Source organism: Vicugna pacos, chromosome 15 (genome assembly GCF_048564905.1).
Source record: "Vicugna pacos chromosome 15, VicPac4, whole genome shotgun sequence".
NCBI lineage: Eukaryota > Metazoa > Chordata > Mammalia > Artiodactyla > Camelidae > Vicugna > Vicugna pacos.
The window spans coordinates 14,163,342-14,188,149 of NC_133001.1; the positions used below are offsets into that span (position 1 = coordinate 14,163,342).

Sequence of the window (24,808 nt, forward strand, 5' to 3'; positions counted from 1 at the left end):
GCTTGGCTTAACTGGGGAATTATGTGTGGCTATTTGGATCTGGCCATCAAGTGAGATGAGACTCTAGGGGATGAGTTGAGCTCGTTTTAAGATGTCAGAGACACAAAGCTGATTGCTAAACCAGTTTCCATTGTGTGGTTTGGCTTTTAGGGCCCCTGACTCCTTGGTTTCTTCTCTCCAACTTTGCTGGGCCCTCCTGGTGGACTTTGAGAAAGACAAATAGGCAGCTGCTGCCAAAAGCGGCTGACGACCGAGACAAGCTTGCAGGCAACATGAGAACCTGCGACTGGCAGGGAGGGAGTTGCTCTCGGGTCTCCAGCCTCAGCCCTGCTGTTGCTCTCCGGCGCAATTCCAGCCCTGCCTGGTCTGGTGCAAAGCTGAGCACTTTTGGTCCTTAGGACTAGAGCCCTAACCTTAACCTATGACAACCCAGTATTAATGTACCTGTTGTGATTAAAAAAACATCGAAGGCCAATTTGACAAGTGAAAGGGAAATCTGGCATAATAAAAAGTGGTTATAAGATGGACTAACCACTTTGTCTGTCATTAAAGCAGGGGCACGTTCACGAGAAATGTCCCCTTGATCGCTTTTAAACCATAACAGCACAGTAACTTACTTTACGTGATCCTTTCTCCTGTGACTGCTTCTTGAATCTCTCGAGACCCTAGAGGCCTTTCAAGATTTTGCTGACTCTGTGCTCTGGTTATTGTTTGATTGTCTCCTCATGTGACAGATGTTTTATATTTATTATTTAATACATCAACTCCACAGGTAGATAGTATAATCCCCATTTTAAAAGATAATATTAAAAAAAAGACCGAATTACTATGCTGTACACTAGAAACATTAACATTGTAAATCAACTATATTTCAATTAAAAAAATTAAGGCTCAGAGAAGCTGATTAACTTTCTCATGGTATCACAGCTAATAAATGGGCTCTGAACTTAGGTTGATGAAGGCTACCATTACAATTTAGTTGATAGGAACTGTAGAAGCAGCCTTTCAAGCTTCAAATACTTAAACATGTAAAGGTCTGCTGAGGAATACTTTCATTCTTCCATTCAGAAGTTCCACCAGGAACTGAAGTCTTGACTATTGTGAAGGAAAGACTCCTCTGGAGGAAAAAAAAAAAAAAAAAGAAAAAAGTTGGGGAAATGGCAGGAGATGAATTGGGTAATTTTATTGTCTCTCCAGGCCTTACTTAAATTACATTCAGGCAACTGTTTCAAAGTCACGTGTGTGATAACCTGGCAGCACAGGGCTCTGTCAGTGACTGAGTTGCGAGAGTTCCAGTGGAGAGGGGAGGGTATAGCTCAGGGGTAGAAGCACATGCTTAGCATGCACAAGGTCCTGGGTTCAATCCCTAATTCCTCCATTTAATTAATAAACAAACAAACAAACCTAATTACCCCCTACGTCTGGGAAAATAAAAAAGTTCCAATGGACCATCCCCATAGAACATGAGGTGGACTACTGTTGGGCCAATCGCCTATTTCTAATGAAATATATCATGTGACTTTTTGTTGAGGAAATATCTAATCTAATAACAATATTTTAAAATTAATTTTAATAAATTTTCTCATCTTAATTTCATATTATGTATTTTTTCTTGGGAAGAAAAAATGATGGCCATTCTGACTGGTGTGAGGTGATACTTCATTGTAGTTTTGATTTGCATTTCTCTGATAATTAGCATGTTGAACATCTTTTCATGTGCCTATTGGCCATTTGTATGTCTTCACTGGAGAAATGTCTGTTTAGGTCTTCTGCCTGCTTTTTGATTAGGTTGTTTTTGAGTTATTGAGTTGTATGAGCTATTTATATACTTTGTAACTTAAGCCCTTGTCAGTTGAATCATTTACAAATATTTTCTCCCATTCTGTAGGTTGCCTTTTGTTTTGTTTGTGGTTTCCCTTGCTGTGCAAAAGGTTCTAAGTTTAATTAGGTCCCATTTGCTTATTTTTGCTTTTATTTCTATTGCCTTGGTAGACCGATCTAGGAAAATATTGCTATGATTTATGTCAGAGAATGTTTTGTCTGTGTACTCTTCTAGGAAATGTATGGTGGTCTTATGTTTAAGTCTTTAAGCCATTTTGAGTTTAAGTCTTTAAAGCCATTTCAAGTTTATTTTTGTGTTTAGTTTGGGGGAATGTTCTAACTTCATTGATTTACATGCAGCTGTCCAGCTTTCCCAACACCATTTACTGAAGAGACTGTCTTCTCTCCCTTGTATATTCTCGCCTCTTTTGTTGAATGTTAATTGACCGTAGGTGTGGGGGTTTATTTCTGGGCTCTCTATTCTGCTCCATTGATCCATATGTCTGTTTTTATGTCAATATCATGCTGTTTTGATTACCATAGCTTTGTATTATTGCCTAAAGTCTGGGAGGGTTATTCCTCTAGCTTTGTTCTTTTTCTTCAGTATTGCTTTGGCACTTCTGGGTCTTTTATGGTTCCATATACATTTTACGATTGTTTGTTCTACTTTTGTGAAAAAGTGTCCTGGGTAATTTGATAGGGATTGCATTCAATCTGTAGGTTGCTGTGGGTTGAATGGCCATTTTAACAATATTAATTCTTCGAATCCAAGAACATAGGTTATCTTTCCATTTCTTTAGGTCATATTTAATTTCCTTTATTGAATGTTTTCTATTTCTCAGTGTATAAACTTCTCACTTCCTTGGTCAAGTTTATTCCTAAATAATTTGCTTTTTTGGATGTGATTTTAAAAGGGATTTTTTTTAACTTTTCTGCTATTTCATTGTTAGTATAAGGAAATGCAACAGATTTCTGTGTATCAATCTTGTATCCTGCCATCTTGCTGCATTTATCAGCTCTAGTAGTTTTTGTGTGGAGTCTTTTTAGGGTTTTCTATATATAGTACCATGTCATCTGCATATAGTGACTTAGATACTTCTTCCCTTCCAATTTGGATCCCGTTTTTGTCTGATTGCTATGGCCAAGGCTTCCAATACTATGTTGACTAGAAGTGGTGAGAGTGGGCATCCTTGTCTTGTTCCAGATTTTAGCAGAAAGGCTCTCAACTTCCCGTGCTTGAGTTTTATGTTGGCTGTAGGTTTGTCATAAACAGATTTTTTTATGTTGAGATATGTTCCCTTTATACCTACTTTTGTAAGTTTTTTTATCATGAATGGATATTGAATTTTATCAAATGCTTTTTCTGCATCTGTTGAGATGATCATGTGGGTTTTACCCTTTCTTTTGTTGATGTGGTGCAACGCATTGATGGATTTGCGTATGTTGAACCAGCCTGTGACCCTGTGAATCCAACCTGATTGTAGCGTATGATCTTTTCCATGTATTGGGCTTGGTTTACTAATACCTTGTTGAGAATTTTTGTGTCTATATTCATCAAAGATACTGGCCTATAATTTTTGGTGGTGTCTTGGTCTGGTTTTGGTATCAAGGTGATGGTGGCTTCATACAGTGAGCTTGGGAGTGTTTCCTCCTCTTTAGTCTTCTGGATGAGTTTGAGAAAGATTTGTGTAAATTGTTCTTTGTATGATTGGTAGAATTCCTCAATGAAGCCATCTGGTCCTCGATTTTTGTTTGCAGGGAGGTTTTTTTGTTTATTTTTTAAATTACAGGTTCTATTTCACTTCTAATGATTGGTCTGTTCAAATTATCTATTTCTTCTTGATTGAGTTTTGGTGGACTGTGTATTTCTAGAAGCTTGTCCATTCCTTCTAGGCTGTCCAATTTGTTGGTATATAATAGTTCATAATTATGGGAATTTCTTGTATGATCTCATGTTCTACATTAAAAACAGCTCAGCTACTAAAAGGATAGAATATCACCTATAAGAACTAGAATCAGGGGGAGAGGGTATAGCTCAAGTGGTAGAGTGCATGCTTAGCATGCTCGAGGTCCTGGGTTCAGTCCTCAGCATCTCCTCTAAAAATAAATAAACCTAATTCCCACCCCCCAACCCCCCAAAAAAGAACTGGAATCAAACTCTCCTTTGTTTAAACAAAGTGGAAGCCCTACCAAATGATTTCCTCTGGACTGAATGAAATACATTAAAATGAAATAAAATTTAACATCCAAATTCATTACATTTTTCCCTCAGTACAAAGTACAAAGACACTGGGCTAAATTTCTTTTAAATTATTTTATTTTTCTGTAAGCTAAAAGGAAATTTACACACTGAAATCTCAAAAGACCTTGGGCATGCACATTAACCTTGTTAGAGGTTCTTCTACATGTCTCTCTTTTTTCCATAGGAATTTCCCCAAACATTTAAAACCCATAGTTTTTACTGTATATACAGCCTAAACCATAGCAATCTATGATTATGTCATTTTACACTGTGCAAAATCCTCAAAAAATAGTGGTATGATAGAACAAAAAAATCAGCAACAAGTAAAATTTCATTGTAAGACATTCATATAATTTGGTCCTTCTCCAAACCAAACTGATTTAAAACAGACACAATCTCTTTAAATCCCTCCAATTGAGTTCTGACAATGATCCATACCCTATAACAAAAGAGCAATTGATGAAGTACCTTACAAAAGGTCAAACAGCAATAGGTCAGATTGAAAAGATTAAAAAGCACAAAAATGGTAACAAAAGCTAGATCTGAAACAAACCCACCACACATAAAATTAAAAAAAAAATTAAACGGGGACTTGGAGTTTACTTATGATAGCAAAAGTAATTCAACATATGATATGAAAAATTAATAGGACATTCAATGCAATCTGAAAAGACTGAAGGGGATTTCACAGACAGTGGAGATTTGAGTTTTTAATTTTCTTTTTTTTATTTCAAAAGTTTTGTAAGAAGGACACCACCAGTGTATTTCACAAAGACATAAATGTATACACCCCAGCAACACAAAAAGAATAATTCTTCAAAAATGTTCACCCCCGATTATTTACATTTTTTCTAATATAAATTTAGGACTTCAGTATGTAAATAAATATACATTACTATGTATACCTTTCTAGTGTGGCTTACCAACAAATCAGCTGAACTGGGTTTGTTTGTTTTTTTAATTAGAGCAAATATGCTTTTGACTGTAGGGAAGGGCTGGAGGGAAGGAAAAGCAATTGAAACTGTCCGATCCACATCAGTTATCAGTCTGCCTTCTCCTGGGAGCCTGTGGAAGGCGTCAAGGTGGCCGGGAACATCAGCACCTTGGCGTGCATGAACGTTAAGTCAGGGAGGCTGGCGATCACCTTGATGGCTTCTTCGCTTAGGTGCTCTTCTCTTTTCGGTTTTCTGTTGACAAAAGAAAAAAGAGAAGTGTGTTAAAGTGGTTTTGCTGTAGGTTAAATGGGAGAAAATAGACTCTCAAGGTAGACAGCGATCTGTGGGGACTGTCTTTTCCTCTGCCAGTTCCTGAACCTCGGGAAACCTTTGTGCTGGGTGCCACCTGTGCCGGAGGCCAAGTCTCTTAGGAAGATTCCCGCTGGATTTATGTATCTTCATTATAGTTGGGCGTGTACACACACATTCGTGTGTACCTGTGTACAGCTCACAGCTCTGCTTAAGGGTAGAAAGCATCTATCTATCCAGGCATACTCTTCAAATGTCACTAAGAAATATAATGCTGAAGTCCTAGTAACACCCCGCCCGCTGGATTTCCCCCGCCTCCTGAAAAACTACCAAAGTTACCTCAACATAAAGCAAAGTATGTCTGGCACAAGACTTGGTAAGTCATTTTGACCTCAGGCTTTTCTTCATCCCCAAAGGGGAATTCCGGGACAGAAAGCCCTCAGTTCAGAAACACCCAGCCTCTGCCCCCCCGGGATGCAGACCCGCGGCAGGTCCAAAAGCCGCAGCACGAGGGCCAGCTGCCGAAGACGAGGCTGTACACGGGCGGAAAGGGCTCGGGAGAGGGGAAATCTCAACCCTATGGGTCCTGTGGATGAAGTGCCCCTAATATAAGAAGTGAGCAGCGTGTAGCCCAGCTCCTGGTGACCTGGGTCTTCCCAGCAGGTGAGCCGCAGCAAATGCCAACTGAGCTTCAGATGTGGCTCAAATTGAGCGCCTGACTATAATCCAACCTTTAGTTTTTCCAGGATGTTAAATATACTGAAAGAATAACTGCAGTCATAAAGATATAATTTTACACCAAAGTTTATTAAACATTGTTCACTCCAAAAGGCCCAATTGTCTCTTATGGCAAAGGATAGTCGGTACTCTGCTAGGTGTGACACAACTTATTTCTTCCACCTAAGTATTTCCTTTGTCCTGGGGATGGGGAGCAGGAAGTCAGGAGGTGAAGCAAGAAAGGAAAGATAGATGTAGGCCTTGCTGTTATACCTGGACTTTTCTGTTACGAGTTCAGGCTGAAATAGAAAGATTTTACAGAATGACTGAAAAATCAAACATCAGATTTTTAGGACCAAAGATTTTCAGTAAGGGGCTCAGCTTCAGGCACACAGAAACCATCAGTGGATCAGCCAATACTGAACTCAGTTTTAGGGTTTCTCAGAAGAATGGAATAGCACTCCAAAGTTTTTCTGACTTAAAATCTACATGTTTAATTAAGTGGTGGCAAAACTATTAGGTGGATGTTTAATGGCAAACTGAGTATCTACATTATTCTAAAGTAAAACCAGACAGTTCACTTTTCAGCCTCAAAGTGAAAAAGAGGAAGAGTACACGGGAAAGGGCAGCCTCCCACCAATGGTCAATCTCAGCGTCTGTCACGATGGAGTCAACCAGACATTCATGTGTCTCCTGATGCGATACAACACCTATGACGTATTCTACCCAAAGTGTTTTATCCATCAAACCTTTAGATATAATGTCCAGTTTACAGAAAATGAGGGGAATAGAGAAACATATTAAAAACTACTTGAAGGAAGCAAATGGACAAATCCAGAGGTTGGGACATTCTGCAGGACAACTGGATCAATTTTTTTCAGCAAGCTAGTGTTAGTAAACTGGAAAGCAAACAGAAGTGGGGTAGATATGCCAGGTTAAAAGTAGATCTTTCCTCAAAGCCAAAGGCAGTGACTTACTTTTGATTTATATTCTCTCTAGTTAAGGTTTATCCTTTGGCCAATATAATACTATTAAAGAGTCCAGAAATAAGCCCATAATTTCTGGTTAAATTGATTTTCAACAAGAGGGAAATGGGGAAAGAACAGTCTTTTCAACAACCAGTACTGTTGCAACTGGGTATCCACCCGCAAGAGAACCAAGTTGGACCCTGGACCCCTACTTTACACCATATTAAAAAATTGATTCAAAATGGTTCAAAGGTCTAAATGTATGAGTTGAAACTATAAAACTCGTAGAAGGAAACTTCGGTGCAAATTATCCTAACCTTGAAGTAGGCTATAGTTTCTTAGATATGATACCTAAGGCACAAGCAATGAGAGAAATATATAAATTGGATTTCATCAAAATTAAGAAACTTTTATGTTTCATAGTACACTAGCTAGGAAGTGAAAAAACCTACAGAATGAGATAAAAATATTTGCAAATTAAATATCTGATAAATGTAAAGAATTCTTACAACAATAAAAATTACCCAATTAGAAAACACGTAAAATGTGAATAGACATTTCTTTAAAGACGAGATACAACTGGTCAATAAGCACCTAAGAAGATGTTTAATATCATTAGCCATCAGGGAAATGTAAAATAACAATGAGATACCACTTCATACCCATTGGGATGGCTGTAACCAAAAAGTCAGACAGCAACAAGCCTTGGTGAAAATGTGGAGACAATGGAACCCTCAAACATTATTGGTGAGGATGTAAAATGGTGCCACTGCTTTGGAAAACAGTTTGGAAGTTACTCAAAAAATTAAACATAGTGCTACCATATGCCCCGGCAGCTCTACTCCCAAGAAAATCGAAAACATTTGTCCACACAAAAACTTGTACATGAATGTTCATAGCAGCATTACTCATAATAGTCAAAAAGTGAAAACAACCCAAATTGTCCATTAATTGATTAATGAATAAGCAAAATGTGCTATAGCTATACGATGGAGTATTATGTAACTATAAAAAGGAATGGAAGTGACTAATACGTGCAACAACATGGCTGAACTTGAAAACAATAAGCTAAGTGAGAGAAGCCAGACACAAAAAGCTGCATGATGTATCACTCCACTAGTATGAAATAACCAGAGTATGCAGATCCATAGAAGGAAGATCAGTAGTTGCCAGGGACTGAGAAGAGTGGCATACAGGGAGTGACTGCTAGTGGGTTTGGGGTTTCTTTCTGGGATAATTAAGTGTTCTGATAATTAAATAGTGGTGATGGCTGCACAGCCTTGTGAATATACTAAAAGCTCCTGAACTATACACTTGAGAGGGGTGAATTTTATGGTATGTGAATTATATCTCAATTAAAAGGTAATTAAAAAAAGTAAAAAAAGCTAATTCCCCACCTGTCCTCCCCCCCAAAAAAGGGGAAAAAAGTAAAAGACATATTATCCCTTTTGGCAAGTAGTCCTCTGGCTTGTATGAACTTCAGTTATAGGTCTGTGGCTACTTAGTAACTAGTTGGCCACCCAATAATTAAGATTAGGAAGTAATTTTTTTCTATATTAGAAAAGCTAAGCAAGAAGATGAAACTATTTAAAAGCTAAGAACTTGCATTTCTTTAAAAAGTAAACCACTTTACAACATACGTTTAGAAAGCGAGCACATGTACTCTCTTACATACGCAATTTGGAAAAGAGCGTAAGATGCTGTTTGCTACATGTCAAATTTCCTCTATCTAGACAGCTGTTTATTTTTTTATTTAAAAAAATTTTTAAATTAAAAAAATTTTTTTAAATTAAAAATGTTTTTGGGGTACTTAGGCTTACTTATTTATTTTTAGAGGCGGTACCAGGGACCCAGGGCCTTGTGTGCGCTGAGGGTGTGCTCTGCCACTCGAGCTACAGCCTCCCCTCAGACTGCTGTTCCTTGACCTTTTCTTACTCTACAGTTCTTCAGTGCTTTTTCACTCTGTCTTTTGTGTATTATCAAGAGCCAATCAGATCTTGCTGAGGTTAACATTCTATGTTTATTTTATTCAAAAGCAAAAAGATAAATGAAATAAAACCTAAAAACAACAAAGATACTTAAAATTCTTTCTGAAACGATGCCAACCCCTTCTCTCTTCCCTGTACAACTAAGAATCACTCATGGGGGCATTTTACAGTATTACCTTCTAAGTGTAAGACTTGGCAATATTTGCACTTCTCACCATTTTCAAATAGTTAATCCCTCAAAATACAAAGGTGGCAACTTATTTCAATCTGTTGTGTTTTAAATATGAAGCTAGACAGACAGGTACTAGAGACTAATTCAATGCAGTTACAACGCTGATTCTAGGATACATTACTATAGTTTTAGTTCATTCCATAATAGTACAGAATAAGAGGAAAAATGAAAATAACTTCTTAAAAAGAAGCTGGAAAAGTGCCCTAGTGTGCAGTGTTTCAACAGTGAGTTGAAAAGCTGAGAGCAAGCAAGTTAACAATGTGGCTTAGAGCTCCTCCTAACGGCACAAAGAATGCATTCTCATCGGGGGACTTTGAACACTTCAGTAAGACTGCAGAGGGGAAAAGGTGAGGGAACAGTAGGATTATCCTGAGAAAAGGTTGTCCTAAAAATAGCAGGGGAAAGCCCAAACAATAGAAAGCATCAGAGTTTCTTCTTGTTTTTTCCTAAAGTCGTTAGCTTTTGGTTAACATATACAGAATAAATGGATGAGAAATTTGTATGAGAAGAACTTTAATCTGAAAATATGATTTGGAAAGAGAAAAAATTAGAAAGCAAGCAAAAAACCCACACTAGCGTCGATTACAAGCAGGTTCACCATAACAGGAGGCTCTCACCGTGCCAGGTAGCAGTATTACAGAGAAAGAGGGGCAATGAGCACAGGGCGATCTGGATGAACAAGAATGTGCAGGTTATAAACCCACTCCTGGAGAAGTTATGGGTAGACATAATTATAGAATAAGAATGGCTTTTCATAATTATGAATATTAAGTATATTATTAACATTTGATCTGTTGAATGGATATTTAAGCACACAATACATTCTAAAAGGCAATATGATAATTCAAGCCAAAGTTTAAAGACAAGTAAGCATTTATTATGGAAAAGGGAAAAAAAAAAAGTCTGTTTTAAATGAATGTTTTTCTATAGAAGAATTGATTTAAAAGGTAAATCTGAATTTGACATGTGAGTGGAATGTATTATTCAAGGAAAAGAGCTATACTGTTTCTGCCGAAGGGCAAATATCAAGTAAATACTTTAAAATGCTGACTAGGGGAGAGGGTACAGCTCAATGGTAGAGTGCTTAGCACGCACGAGGTCTTGGGTTCAATCCCTAGTACCTCAATCAATCAATCAGTAAACCTAATTACGCCCCCCGCAAAAAATTAATCAGAAGTAAAACTAGAAGTGAGTTTTCAAAAAATGCTGATGAATCATGGATGTGGGACGGCAGAGCTGGATGCCAATCAACCAGTATTTGCTCCTGCGGTAGGGATTTACTGGTTCATAATGATTACCTTCTTATTAGGAACTGCTTTATTCTTATGGCTAGTAAGTCGAAGCAATGGATTATTCCAGTGCTTAACTAGTAAAACTACAGGTTTCCTGAATCGTAAACACAAAGCCCATAGGACATTCCTTGTATCTGAGACAACTGCTTTTCTAAAGGCCATGCCCCTGAAGGGGCTCCTAGAAAACTAACAAGCAGTGTCTCATGACCGAATCAGAGGCCATCCCCTAATCTATCTTAGCCCAGAAGTGAAAGAATTAGCCTAGGTGACTGGGAGAGTGAAACTGGGATCCCAAGGATGATCATCTCAGTGGTCTTGAAAGAAAAGGGAGTGTTTCTGCAATGGCTTTATGACCTCAATGCTTTAATCAGATTCTTCTCTACAAAGTTGGGTGTAGAAGGTAGGGAAAGAGAGAAACCCATATCTGCCAGTCCTTTCCAGTCCCTCATGGAACTGCTCTGCTCAAATACAGTTCATAATTAAACATAATTTCATACTATTTTATGGAATTAGTATCTATCGGTTTTTATGAATACAAAGTGAATTTTAATACAATGTATTGAAATACTGCCAACTTAATGTGCTTTCCCATCTGGGCTGCTTTGTTCAACACAGAATTCATAATTAGGGTGTAATGAACACTAGCTTTTACCTGGTAGATGTGCTTGTCTTCTCTACTGTGGACATGAGTCTCGCAAATGCATCAGTCACTTTGAGGCTTGAGGTGGAGATTTCCAGCTTAGAAGTTGTTAACTCATACAACTCTGGATCCACACCTTATAGTATAAAATCATAGTCAGTGATGGCAAGCTGCAATGGGTTACTCAATTAGCCACAATCCAAGATGCAAAAGGCAATTATTCTGTAAACATCTGAGTCTTTTATAAGCGTAACACATTTTTAGAAAACTATAATATTGCATTTATTTTTTAAGTTGGAAATTCCTGTTTTCAGAATTTTTATGAAGTAGGAAAATACTTTAAAATTCCACTCTGGTATCTAAATATAGCCTTATTTAATCTAGCATTTATGTAGCAGATACCAGCCAAATACTTCTAAAAAATCTATCTGCTATAGAAAACTCCCTTCATTTTGAATTAGTTTGTGATATGAAAGTTATCAATGTTTTATCAATAGAATACACATCATTTGTTATACAATATGACACATTCATTTTAAACTGACTGATTAACTCCATTTTTGAACCTCCCTCTCCCTCACCTCCCTGACCATTTTTCCTCTATTATTTTCATCCATACCCCAAAATTCGGAAGTTAATATAAACTCTCAGTAAATGATTCAGTTATAGTTTAAATATATTCTGACTTATCTGAGGACATGAAATATTACTCAAAGCATCACATTATTACTAAAGAAAAATTGTCACATTGTTCTTTCTTTAAAAAGTGGGGAGGGTAAAATGTTCTCAGAAAAAGTGAGTAAAAGCACTACTTTTGGACAAAATGAAAATTATCTCAAGGGCTAATTATATTTCTGTAGTCTCATAGCTGAATCTAGTGGCTAATAATTCAAATATCTTATTAGAGAATTTCAAAATGAAGCTGAGTTAAGAGAATTAAATTTACTGTTAAAGTCTATTAAAATCCTCCCCGTCTGACTTCATTAAAATACACGTACATATTTTTAAATTTCCCTTGAATACTGATATATGTATATATAGCAAATATAATGACTACAAAAAACAAGTAATTAATATCTTTAACTCAAGGCTAAGCTTTGGAAAATAATCAGATACATTTTTAAAATCCTACACTCTTTGGTCTCAGCAAACTAGCAGTTTCAGGGTATAACAGAAAAGCAGATTGTAAGGAAAAATGTCTTATAGCTTCATCAATTTCTACTTATTTCTAAAAAAGCCCTGAAAAGTCAGCAGACAAAATTACATATAAATGTACATATTGATATTAACAAGTTTCCTCCTTTTGGGATATTTCAAGGTTAAGAAAAAAAATCAGGAACTGCCTTCTGGTAACCAACTTTGCAGATGACAAGCAGATGTAAACACAGATCTCAGATGTTTACAGAAATCAAACAAGCAAAAGCAGCTTTCACAGTTACCATGTCCAACAAGGGAGGAAGGCTATAGAAAATGTTTGCTGACTCTCCCAAGTTCTTAATATTTCGGTAAGTACAGTTTAAAAATATAATTTAAAAGGCCCTATCTTTGTATTCCTATAGTAAGAATAAAAGTTGCAATTAAAATGTAAAAAAATTAATAGATGCCTGTAAAGGGACCAAATGAATCTAAAGCAACTCCTTCCTCCACTGTGGAAGTTTAGATTCCAGGTAATCACAAAATTTAAGAAGCTGTCTAATGCATAATGCAGAATAAACAACTGCATTCTGACTGGCAACAGGAAAGTGCTTGTGAAAATTTAGTTGAGTTTGTAAAATACCAGCCACTTGGTTGTCAAACAGTAAAGTGGGATATTTAAAAACAAACAAAAAACACAAAAAAACAAATCAACCTCGCCCCAGTCTCCAAACAACCACTGTCACCAAAAAATAAAGTACTATGGCTGTATTTTATATTTTTCAAAAACAAGATAACTACTTATTCTACACTAATTAACTAGAGAATAACTTTTTAAATGGAAGAGTTTTTAAAAACAGAATCTTAATGAGGCATAGTTTAATTACTAAAGCTAGCCAACCAAGTTCTACGCCAACCTCCTGAGTCTCAAACACAAAATAATTAAATAACTGCAAGCTGAGACAAAATGACTTTCCCAGAAACAAGTCAGAAAAAGTGCAAGCAAGTGGTGAAATGGAACACTCAGGAAAGTGTTGATACCTGTAGCTTGATGGTAAGTTTTAACAAAACCCAATAGCAATAAAACAAGCCAAAGCAAATTTATAGTAATCAAGTTTACACAGAAGCTAGAGCATATTAATGAAAATACGGAATGAAAATATTTAAAAGGTTCCAAAGTAATGATGACCACATTTGACCATGCTAATTTCACTTCCATAACAGCTCTAAGTTGAAACCACTCGCTCTTCTCGAAGCTGTGTATGTGCACAGAGCCTGGTTATCAGGTCATTTTTGTACTTCTTTATAGTCAGATTATTTGTGCTCCTACTATGGATGTTTTTTAACTGAGTTTGAAACGTACTCAAAAATTAAATTTAAACCAGGATTTTAGGCATCCAAAAATAGTGACCTCATTTAAATTATAATTCAGTGCATGATAAAACAAAGCTGAGAGCGAATTAAAAATAGGAGCCTGGTAATTCATTCTTGGGAATATAGTAATAAGGAAACTGATATACAAGTTTTGGGTTTTTTTCTTGCTGCATTAAGTATTAAAAGCTAATTAGCTCACCCAGGTCATTCAATAGCTCACATGTATTCAGAAGTAATTTAAATAGTGAAATGTCATTTTGAAGTCAAAACCAGACAGATTGGCTTTTTACGTGCTTGCAAAATATTAGAAACAATGAGAATGATAACCACGGACTTAATTTGAGGAATCCAGTCATTCCACCAAATACTCTTGGAACTTCCTTTTAGCAGAATCAGATTTCTATAACCAGATCTTGGAGAAGGGCATCCTAAGTCCCAGGCTCACCCTTAGCTGACTCTCTCAGTCTCCCCCATTTCCCATCATGGCTCCTAAACTGCTGGTAGTGGGTGGCAGGGTTATCTAGATGAACAGAACAAAACCAACAAATTCTTAGGAACCAGGCTGGCTGTGTAACTGGTCCTAGTGGGGACAGAGAGGGATCCTCACTATGCATTCCGGGTATTAGCCTCCATATAACACCCCAACAGCCATCTGGTGATCAGTGGGCATGACTACCAGATCACAAGTTGGGATGACAGGGACTCATTAAAATATTAAATAAAATGTAAACATAAAAATGCCATTTTAATCTTTTATTCAGTTAGAAAATGACAAAGTACATTATTCCTTTGGTCATGAACTGAACTTCCACAGGGCTGAACATTGAACATTAATTTAACAGGCACTGCTTTTAGTGTCTCGTAGCAATTATTTTCTACTATTACGTTTAACATTTTTTTTTCTCCATGGAAAACTAACAGTAAACTTTCTATTTAAGAGCTACATAAAACCAATAATAATTCTGTGTGGGACTATGTAACTAAGTGCTAGACTCCAACATGTGGGAACCTAATTGTACATTTAGCAGCACGAATAAACAATTATTTGAATGCTAGAATCTGCAGAGGTTCTGTTGTCACAGACACTAATGTAAAGTCATCTTTGTGTACTAAAATATTCATATATCTCTAAATTTCTATTTTTTTAAATGGCTTTGCAGAATATGCTTTAAAAAAAAGCATACAAAATATCACATTTTCCATTTACAGGGAAAAAAAACTCCCTACCTTTAAATGTGTAAGGACATTAGGGCTATTTTATATCTAGAAACTATTTTCAGCTTGACAAAGCTTTCCTTAAAATACATTTCACATAAGTCATTTATCATAGTCAGATACTAGAAAATAACAACAGACAGATGAAAGAAAAGTATTAGAAAGACATCATAGAGAATACAGTCTATGTGTTTCCTTGTTTATAGGAAAGTCAAGTGATGTGGTCATGCTTTTAGTAAATAAACTAGAATTGTGGTTTTAACACTCTGCTGACCTGGGATTGTGGTGCTGCTGCTAGAGCTACTGTCATCCACGGGCCCAAAGAAATCAAGGTTCAGAAGAGTGGAACCTCCACTAGCTTGAAATTCAGTGACCGTGTTGGTAGGCAGCCACACAGAAGGTAAGCCAAGGGAGGAGGGGTTATGTGTAAAAAGGGGTAAGACACACACTTGAACATGCAGGTTATAATTAGTAGTCATTACACATTTTAAAATCAACATTAAAACAATGTGTACAGTATTAGTTTTTCATTGCTAAGGACATTTCTAAAGTAACAATTTAATTCCATGTACATTTTCTCATGTACAATGTAAATAATTTAACACTTGGTAAGGTTTTAGTTAGCTCGTTTTTTTCAGTCGAAACCGAAGCCATACCAGAAAGACCAAGGGGAACGTGTACCCGTTAAAGGGAAACAATACTTTAATCTCAACCCAACATTAAGTCACCATACATGCCCAAATCAACCTTTTATGTTAGTAGTGTTGGTTTCTAATTAGTGCTTTTTAAAAGTGACAAAGTTGTCAGTTTCAGGACACACACCAATTCATTAACTTAGTTTAAAGTAACGTAATAAGGAATGTCATAACTGCCCTACCCTGATGTGCAACTCAAGCTGTACTGTTCCCCTTTAACTCTGAAACAGTAATCAGAAATAGTATACATTTTTAAAGAAGTTGTTTGTTAATAAAAAGCACGATGATTTGACTGAATAAGACACCAGACAACAGCAAAAGGTGCATCCAGGCTTTCCTTCAGCACTGTTAGTCAATTGGATGCTTTCCAGATATCCTAGGATCCCCCCACTCACTCTAAGGCAAAGCTGACAGAATGACAGGTGTTTTAGACAATGGCTCAAACAACTTACCCAAGTATAAGGAGTAAGAGTAATTGTACCTTAGAGTCCAATTAATTCTTGTCATGTCAACACACAGGAAAACTGGAATTTTGTGTTATTTATTTTAAAGACCCCCTCATTACTGGAATAAAAAGTTCTTCCTTCTTCACGATTTTCTTTTAAAGCCATAAGTGAAACCAGTAATTTCTGAACCTACTTACTTAGTATTTTGAGATGTAAGTTTTAGAAAAGGATCATTAAAATCATTTGTTTTTCATTTGCATATAAGTGCTCTATAAAATATTATTAAATCTGAAAACTACTTTGAGTCAGTAACTATCGATCTATTTGCATGTTGTTTTTGGTTAAATAATTGTGCTTTGTGCTTTAAAGCAGCCTCTAGACACAACACTTTGCATCCAAGAAAATTCCATAAACTAAAATTACAGAAAAAAATTTCAAGTAAATTGGTCCTACCTAAAATATCATGTAGACTACCTAGATACTTGTGAAAAATAAGCTTGTTTTTGAATTAAGAAATTAAAATTTTACCTGGTTACTACTACCTATATATGGATATTAACACTATTAATAATAGTAATGGCTGGCTTCTTGAGCAATTACTATTCAGAAAGAAAGCCTGAATTTCCAAAGAATAAGAATAAGAAGTTATGTTCAAACAAAAAAGGAAATCAGCAGAGAGAAGTCTGTCTGAACTTTGTAGCTTTCTTAACTCTAGCTCTGGTGCTAGAGGCTCTACGGAGAGACGTACCATCTAAAGGGTTAGTAAGGCCACTGCTACTCCAGTCAAACTGGACGGGTGGTAGAGACTCCTAGAGTTGAAAACCAAAAAATCAAAATTAATCAGTATAGGTTGTAACAATATAAAGAATCCTTAAAAAACAAAAACAAAAAGCCACTATTATGGCACAATCATTAGGCAATGAACTATCTAAAGAAAAAACTGGGATAATTTATAATTTCAGAAGGTTATCTACAAATACTAACACAAACTGAAATTGCAAAATTTACAAACAGTATAGCTTGCTGACATTAAAATAGCTGTATCTGAGAAATGGAATTATCTTTACATTTTCAAACAAATTTATGGACCGATTCTATCTCAAGATTTCAGTCTACTCTCATACCATGATTTTAACTATTGGTTTGATTACAATGAAAATATTTTAAAAAATCACTTTTTTTCACTAAAGAGTATCTATTTTAAATGACTAGCCACTTAAAATTTCTTAATAGATAATATAATGCAATAGAAAAGGTACCATACAGAAAATGAGGCAAGTGGGTTATTAAAGACTATTAAATAACCAGTATACATATAGCTATGTATGGTTAATTTAATTAATTTCCATATATATAAACATTCAAAAAAATTTAATCTTCTCTAATTTAGAAATTAGTATAAGAATTTAATTTTTAAAATAATGTATTGAAAAGTACACTCAGAACTCATTTGAATATTCTAAGTTTTAAAATTCTGTTAACTGCCAAACACATAAAGATGAAATGCGCGAATGGTACATATAAGATGGAAGGTAGTACAAAATATTTTTAAAAAGATCATTGCTTTAAGAATATTCTTGACAAAAAATTAGTTTTTAAAAAATTTTCTTTTATTTTGGGGGTGGTGTTGGCAGCACTTATTGAAATAACCTGTGTTTTATTATTTGTTAGACTCAGTATCAATGTATCTTTTTTTTTTTCCCCTGTATTGCTCACCACCCTGCTTTATTGTAAGGTATAGGCTCTTGTTAAAATTTTATAATCATTTTTTTCTCTGTAGACAGACATTGTTGCCTGTACGAAAGGAACATGAACTAGCTATTTTTGAAAGTCTAATCCCACGATGTTATAATTGTCTTGATAACCAATGATAGGCATGTGCTATAAGCATTTAGTCTTCTCCATATTAGGTCAGGCCTGGAGGTTGAGGGGGAGGTATAAACAAAATAGTAAGCTAACATTAGTGGTTGCCAGGGGTTAAGAGTTGTGGGAGTTGGAGCAGGTAGCAGGTTGGGGGAATACTTTAAGGGGCTTGTTTGTGGTGGTGGAAGAGTTCCGTGTCTTGATCACGGTGGTGGTCATATCAATCTATCCACATGATAAAATGACAGAACTACACACACACATTGTACAAATGACATATTCCTGGTTTTGATACTGTACTATAATTATGTAAGATGTAATCATGGGAGAAACTGGTGAAAGTACAGGCACTTCTTCCGTACTACCTTTGCAAATTCTAGTATATCTATAAATATTTCAAATAAAATTTTTAAAAATGCTGGTGAAAATCTGGTTTATAACCCACCTGCCAGACTGATAAATAACATTTAGAAAAGATCATCTTTAGCTGCTCTCAAACACAAACAAAAAGCTCTAGGCATTCCAACAGATTCATCTTCCATTATTCTATTTCTAGATCAGGGACACCTTTAGAACTATTAAGCACTGGCTGGATGGACAAAACCCAGATTTATGCAATAACAAAATTCCTGGGCATATGGAGCAAAGCCCTTTCATTAACATGTTTTATCTAAATGATGTGAAGTAGCTGGATGTTTTGAAATATTTCAGTTATTTTCTGAAATTTTAGCTTCTCATACAGGTGTATGGCATTTGAAGGCACAGTCAATGTTACAATAATAAGGTGCTAAATCATGCATCAAAATTTAGTGGAAATGAGAGAGATGAAAAACAGATACCTAAGTAATTACAGACTAGCTAATGGTAATGATAAGTAGGCAACTCAAAGAGAAAGCTTTGGAATGAAACATTTTAAAGCAACTTGAAACAATGTGGTATGGATGATTACTGCAGAGACAAAAGAAAGGAGACAAGGTCATAATAAAAAGATGGCAGTGGGGTGGGGAGACTACAAACAGGAGACTTTGGTTCTAGTCCTAGCCGTAGCACCAATGTGTGATTTCGGGTAAATCATTTTGTCTTTCCAAATGTGTTTTCTAATTGTAAAAGAGAATAGTGCTAGATAGTCATTTTTTTTTCCCTTCTAATTCTAAAATTCTGATTCACAACAGTAATAGTGACAAAGTAGCCTAAGAGAAGAAGTTTGCTAGTGGTGATTGGTTGGATAACTGGTAGCCAGAGTTGACTCTATTCAGCAGTGAAATAAAGTATGGTTAAAGTACTGATCTTACCAAGGGGGGAATCAGTAATGGCACCATGAATGGTGTGACCTTGATATTCAGTGGATAAAGATTTTAAAAATAACAACAACAAAAAATCACTACTGCTTTTTACCTGTAAGCTGTTTTTTCAGGTAAAAGTATTTTTTAAAAAAAAATTTGTTAGTAAAATATAAATTTCCTAAACAAGAGATGCAATGGCAACAAGACTAATGAGTACAAACCGATTTGCAAGAAGAGAAAAACTCAATGGCTACCAAATTGAGATAGAAAAGACAGATCAAAAAGCATGCAGTCATATGAGAATTATACAACTATGCTAAGTCTGAAAGTCACTATACAGCAATGCCAAAACCAAGAACATAAAAGGGAGGTTTGCTATACGTTTTCTGGGGTAACAGATCAGGTATTGAACAGCTCTTTCCTGACACATTTTGCTAATAAGCTTCTAGCACTAACTGCTATGGCTGTTTCATCTGAAAATTATCACTAGTAGGAAGATGTAACAGTATCTCTGCATGGCCAAAATGTTAAGCTAAAAAATATACACATAAGTTGCATGCCAAAGAATAGTGATAAACAAAATCACTTTATACAGACTTTTTACACTGCATTTCAGGTATGTGTTAAGTATTTTAACCTGAATCAGAAGTATGACACCAAGCAAAGATCATGCAATTTAGTGATGGAGGTCAGACATCCCGCACAAAATTCTGGTATGCATGCTAAAAATCTTCATTTAAGTGTGTGTGTATGTTACCTACAGAGGCTCAAATCAATTCAGAAATAAGTCTGAACAATTTCCATTGGGAAATACTGTTTTCACTGGTTCCACAGAAGCCTAAAAACTAAAGGCAATGAGGATCACAAACTACCATAAAACAAAGTACAGAATAAACTTGTTAATTCAATATTTATGTATATTTTTTAAAAAGAGAAACGTGTGCACGAAATAGAAAAAAGAAGTATTTCATTTAAAAGAACTTTAAAAAAATATAAGAAGCAAGAGACCAAGTTCCATCTCCTAGCAAAAAAGTTTGATATGCATAAATGTTGCCAAAAATTTCTATACTTGCCTGTATAGAAACTGGAAGACAATCCTTTGATTATAAGTAGACAGGGGTGTGTATGTATAGAGATGGCAGCAGCTAAATACATAGGGAGCTGCAACTAACCTTCATTAAATTAACACACATGCTTTTTTTTATTAGGTCATCTAGACTACTTTTAATCACATCTCTAAGTTATATAAGAAAGATGATATGTATGAGGTACGACTGGAATGAAATACTTAAGGTAGATCAAACCAGCTAGGGGCAAGATGACAGGTGACAGCTAACTCTGAAAAAATAAGCAACAGCTTATGGGGCTATCCCACGCGGAAGTGGCTGAAGAAGAGAAGGCAGCAAGTAAAGTAGCAACAAGTGGCCTCAAAAAAGAACAGCTCCACTTCCAGAAAATGTACGAGGCAGTTACTCAAATTACTTTCCTAAAGCCTAGCACTGTAGGAATAAGAATGCTGACTGAGCACAGACTTAGTAAACAATCTTATGGTTACTGGGGAAAGAGGGTGGGAAGGGATAAATCTGGGAGTCTGAGATTCACAAATGTTCACCACTATATATAAAAATAATTTACAAAAGATTTCTGCTGCATAGCACAGCGAACTATGTTCAATAGCTTGTAATAACCTTTAATGGAAAGAATATGAAAATGAATATATGTATGTATATGCATGACTGGGACACTGTGCTGTACACCAGAGACTGACACAGTGTAACTGACTGTACTTCAATTAAGCAAACAAATAAATAAAATTTTTTTTAAAAATTGAGAAATGCATTAATGATTCTTCAGAGTCCTTAATGTGTGTGTTGCAAACCTCCAAGGGTGGTTGTAAGACATGATATAAAATATTTCCTAAACTTCACTATGGAACCCTTCTTTAGTGCAGCATTCTGGGTATTAGTATTCAATGGAACACACATTTTGGGAATGGCTGTCCAAACACACATTTTTTGTGTTAGACGTAACTGAAGATGATACTTTAGGGTTAAGAGATGACAAAGAATATGTTTTAGAAATGGTAATGTTCATTAAGAATATTAACCTTTAAAAAACAATATTTAACCAGCACTGACTGAGTCAGTTTCTAATCTGATGTCAAAAAAGTAAGCAAACCAAAATGGCTGTTTCCCCAGATAAAAAGTGAGAGGGAAGGCTTTGATATTAAACATACTTGACTGAAATATGACTTGTGCTTGAATGTGCTAAGAAGGTAAAGGCTAAAAAGGTAGGGGGAAAAGAAAAAAGGATAAAAAAGACAAGAAAGCTTTCTTTTTTTCCTAATCCATAGAATGTTTTTTTAAAGACTACATTATTTTCAACTTAAGTAACAGTTTAATTCAAACTCTCAAAAGTTTTTGATGTAATAAACACACCTAAATTTTATTACTTTATAAAATTTTTGCAGGTTGCAAAAGTTTGCAAGTTGCAGACTTGAAGAGCTGGCATAAATGCAGTGTTTTCCATTTTTTTGGGAAAATCTATCACCTACCAGATCTGTGTGTCAGTAATAATGATCATACAATGTTCAAGATGTAAGGAATTTTTAGAGATGCTCAGTTCTTTTTATAGGTAAAAAGATTAAGGTCTGGATAGGTTTAAAGGACTTACCCACAACCAGCCAGTTCTCAAACTGTCTTTTTTTTTTAAATTAGAGAGAATTTGTTCATTGTACTTCAAGGGATGTTAATATGTAATCAAAATCACATCCATCATGAAATTAAGTTTAAAATTTTTAAAAACAAAGTCATGTATTAAGGGAAACAACGTGTGTGGACATATGTGCACATACATGCACAAACATACCTATACACATCCAGATATTTTTACCTGAAAGTGGTCAGATGCACATGCGTTCATTTCTGGTGACATGATGGTTGTCTGACCGATGGAAGCTATTTTTTCTGCAGCAGATAGTGGTTTCAATGGTTCCTTGGTGGGCTCTAGCATACCCTGAAAAAGGCAAATTAGCCATTAATAGGGTGGGGGAGAGAATCAGCCCATAAACTTTACAGGAAAGTTAATCTAGCAGAAAGCAGAAAGAAAACAGGTCATTTGGAAAGTACTGAAGACAAAAAAGAACTAGTTTTAATTTTTGTCTAGTGAAACTCTCACAGCACTATAATGGGAAATGTTTCATAATACCACCTTTGGAACCCAAACTTTTTGAAACAAGACCATGTAATAAATTGAATGTGTTTTAAAGTGCCTGGTTTTCACTGTCACAAAAAAGCATAAGCTCCTGGGGTGTCAGGGGTCAGGGAGATGGGGAAGAGGTGAGCACAACAGTACATTACTTTCTTGCCCTAAGAATCCAACACTATTCTGATATTTAAGACCTGAAATCGCAGGAAAGGGCACCCTTCGTACACATTACACCATGGTGCTGACTTGGAGAAGTGAGAGCTGATTCTAAAACACACCACGTGTGATGACGTCTGTATGTTTCACTGTGAATTCAGTGTTTGATCCTGGCTGCAGCAAAGGATGGGAGCCTCAGTTCTTGGTTCTCTGGATGGGCAGAGCAGTCATTACAGAGAGAAAACATCCCATACTTTCCACGTGTGTTGAAAACCTAACACACTTTTTGAGTACGAAAGGAAGGCATTCAAGATGGGTGTAGAAACAAAGAAGAAAAAAAAATCAGCATTGCAGCAATGCTCTACCAAACACTAATAATAACTGGTAATAACCCGGGTTACTGACCTGAAAAAAGGCCCAAGGTTTTACACATTTTAAAATAATACTTGACAAGCTCTTGATCAACCAAATTAAAGTCCTCCTTTACTGGGGCGGGGAGGGATCAAAACTGCCTAGTCAGTAAGGTTAGAATTTATACATTTCTAAAAACAAGTTTTCAGGAGCATCCTCCTATCCTCATAAAATCGAGCATAAACTAAGCAATTTACAGATTTTGTTTACATGTGAAAGGCTTTAATCTATCAGCTTGAAAAAATGAAAGTAAATCATGGTCTAATTCAATACTATATACATTTTACAGGCTTTCTAGTGTGCCCTTCTACAAGGACTCCATGCATTTGGCAAGTGATTACTAGTCTTAGCCAACTTTTCTAATGTCAACTATCTCTTAAACCAGTGGTTCTCAAAGGGGTCCCCAATCAGTGCTTCTTTATCACCTGGGAACTTGTCAAATGTGCAAATTCTTGAGCCCCACCCGAGACCTGAATAAGAAACTATGGCGGTGGTGCCCAGCATTCTGGCAAGTCTTTCAAGTAATTCTAATGCACACTAAAGTTTGAGAACCAGTGACTTAATTGAGCATTTCAGGTACTATTCCTCCAGATGAGACCAAAAGATACTGAACATCTCATATGTGTAAAGCATCATGGGAAAAATTCAGGTGTAATTCAAATTTGAAACCAGATATAAAAAAAAAGTTTCTAAATGTAAGGCATCACAAAGATGGAGGAGATGATAAATTAGCTAAATCAATTTTGGTATTAAAAGCTTACAAAAATGATAAAATTATTACTAATAAAAGACTGTAATTCAGATAAGAAAACAAAGCATAAATATTAGTCTCTAATCCTTCAAAACTTAAAGAACTGGCTAATGTGCTGAGCCTAGCATAACACATAGCATAAAGTAGTCCCTAAGTAGTCCCTAAAGTGCTGAACGACAGTGCCCACAAACTAAATTCCTACTTCCTACTCAGAATGTGACAATACCACCACCAGCAATCCCAGAATGCTACTCCTTGAGAAAAGAGATCGAAATAACCAGAAAGTTAAAGAAATGTTCTGAATTGTGTTTATCTACAACATTAGAGTGTAGGGATGATCAACGTGTTTTGAAAATACAAGATAATCATTCATAAAGGAGCAGAAACTGATAAAGAGAAAAGCTCAAGCGCAGAAGTTTTTGTCCAATTCCACAAAACAAAGCAAACATTTCAATAATTATAGCTTATGCATGGTAAAGTCTGCAGATTAAAAAAAGGTCAAATTCCACAGCAAATTCATTTTCACATGCACATAAAGGGTTTTTAAACTTAAATTCCATACTAAGGGTTCCTTAGTTATTTTTTTCTCTTTCTTAAACAGTTATTTTTACCTTATTTTCAAGTTATTGGTGAAAGAATTTAAAAATAATTTGTTTGACAGGACATCTTTATTCACCAATAACTCAGACATGCCAAAAAACACAAACACATCAAACTATAAAATGTGACTGAGTCTTGATAAGGTACAGAATGAAAATTCCTCAGTTATCCTGGACTACCTGGCATATCTGAAAAAACAAAATTCAACACGTTTAATACTTCAGATACTTCAGCTTCTTCTTTTTAAAAGCAAATTAAAGAGGGAGAGGGAGACAGAGAGATTTCCAAAGGTGCACTTACAAAAAGTATGAACACTAATACTACTAAGATAAAAATAATTTTCAATCTAAAACAAAAGTGTAATTAATAGAATACAGAAAACTGTCCTCAGATCAAGACTTAAAGGGATTTATGAGATCAAAAAGGATACCGTATTTATTCTCTTAACGTTCCCACCACACTAAATGCCTCTTAAAATACCCTTTCCATCTCATGCTATTTAAGATGAATTTACAGAATAAATGCAGCA

General features: G+C 35.7%; 1 protein-coding gene across 3 annotated transcripts in view; it reads right to left on the reverse strand.

The window, feature by feature from the left end:
• Positions 1-4,116: 4,116 nt before the first annotated feature.
• AFTPH (aftiphilin) overlaps positions 4,117-24,808 on the reverse strand; it is a 61,713-nt gene continuing 41,021 nt past the window's right edge. The window contains exons 6-10 of one of the 3 annotated variants that reach the window (XM_072937643.1): positions 22,047-22,169; positions 16,757-16,817; positions 14,098-14,172; positions 11,157-11,280; positions 4,117-5,250 (exon numbers count right to left, since the gene is read on the reverse strand). In XM_072937643.1, coding sequence (XP_072793744.1) covers positions 5,106-5,250; positions 11,157-11,280; positions 14,098-14,172; positions 16,757-16,817; positions 22,047-22,169 — 528 coding nt within the window. In that variant the 3' untranslated portion in view covers positions 4,117-5,105. Of the gene's footprint in view, positions 5,251-11,156; positions 11,281-14,097; positions 14,173-15,141; positions 15,226-16,756; positions 16,818-22,046; positions 22,170-24,808 lie in introns of all 3 variants that reach the window. The other 2 variants (XM_072937642.1, XM_072937644.1) reach the window with 2 other exon arrangements.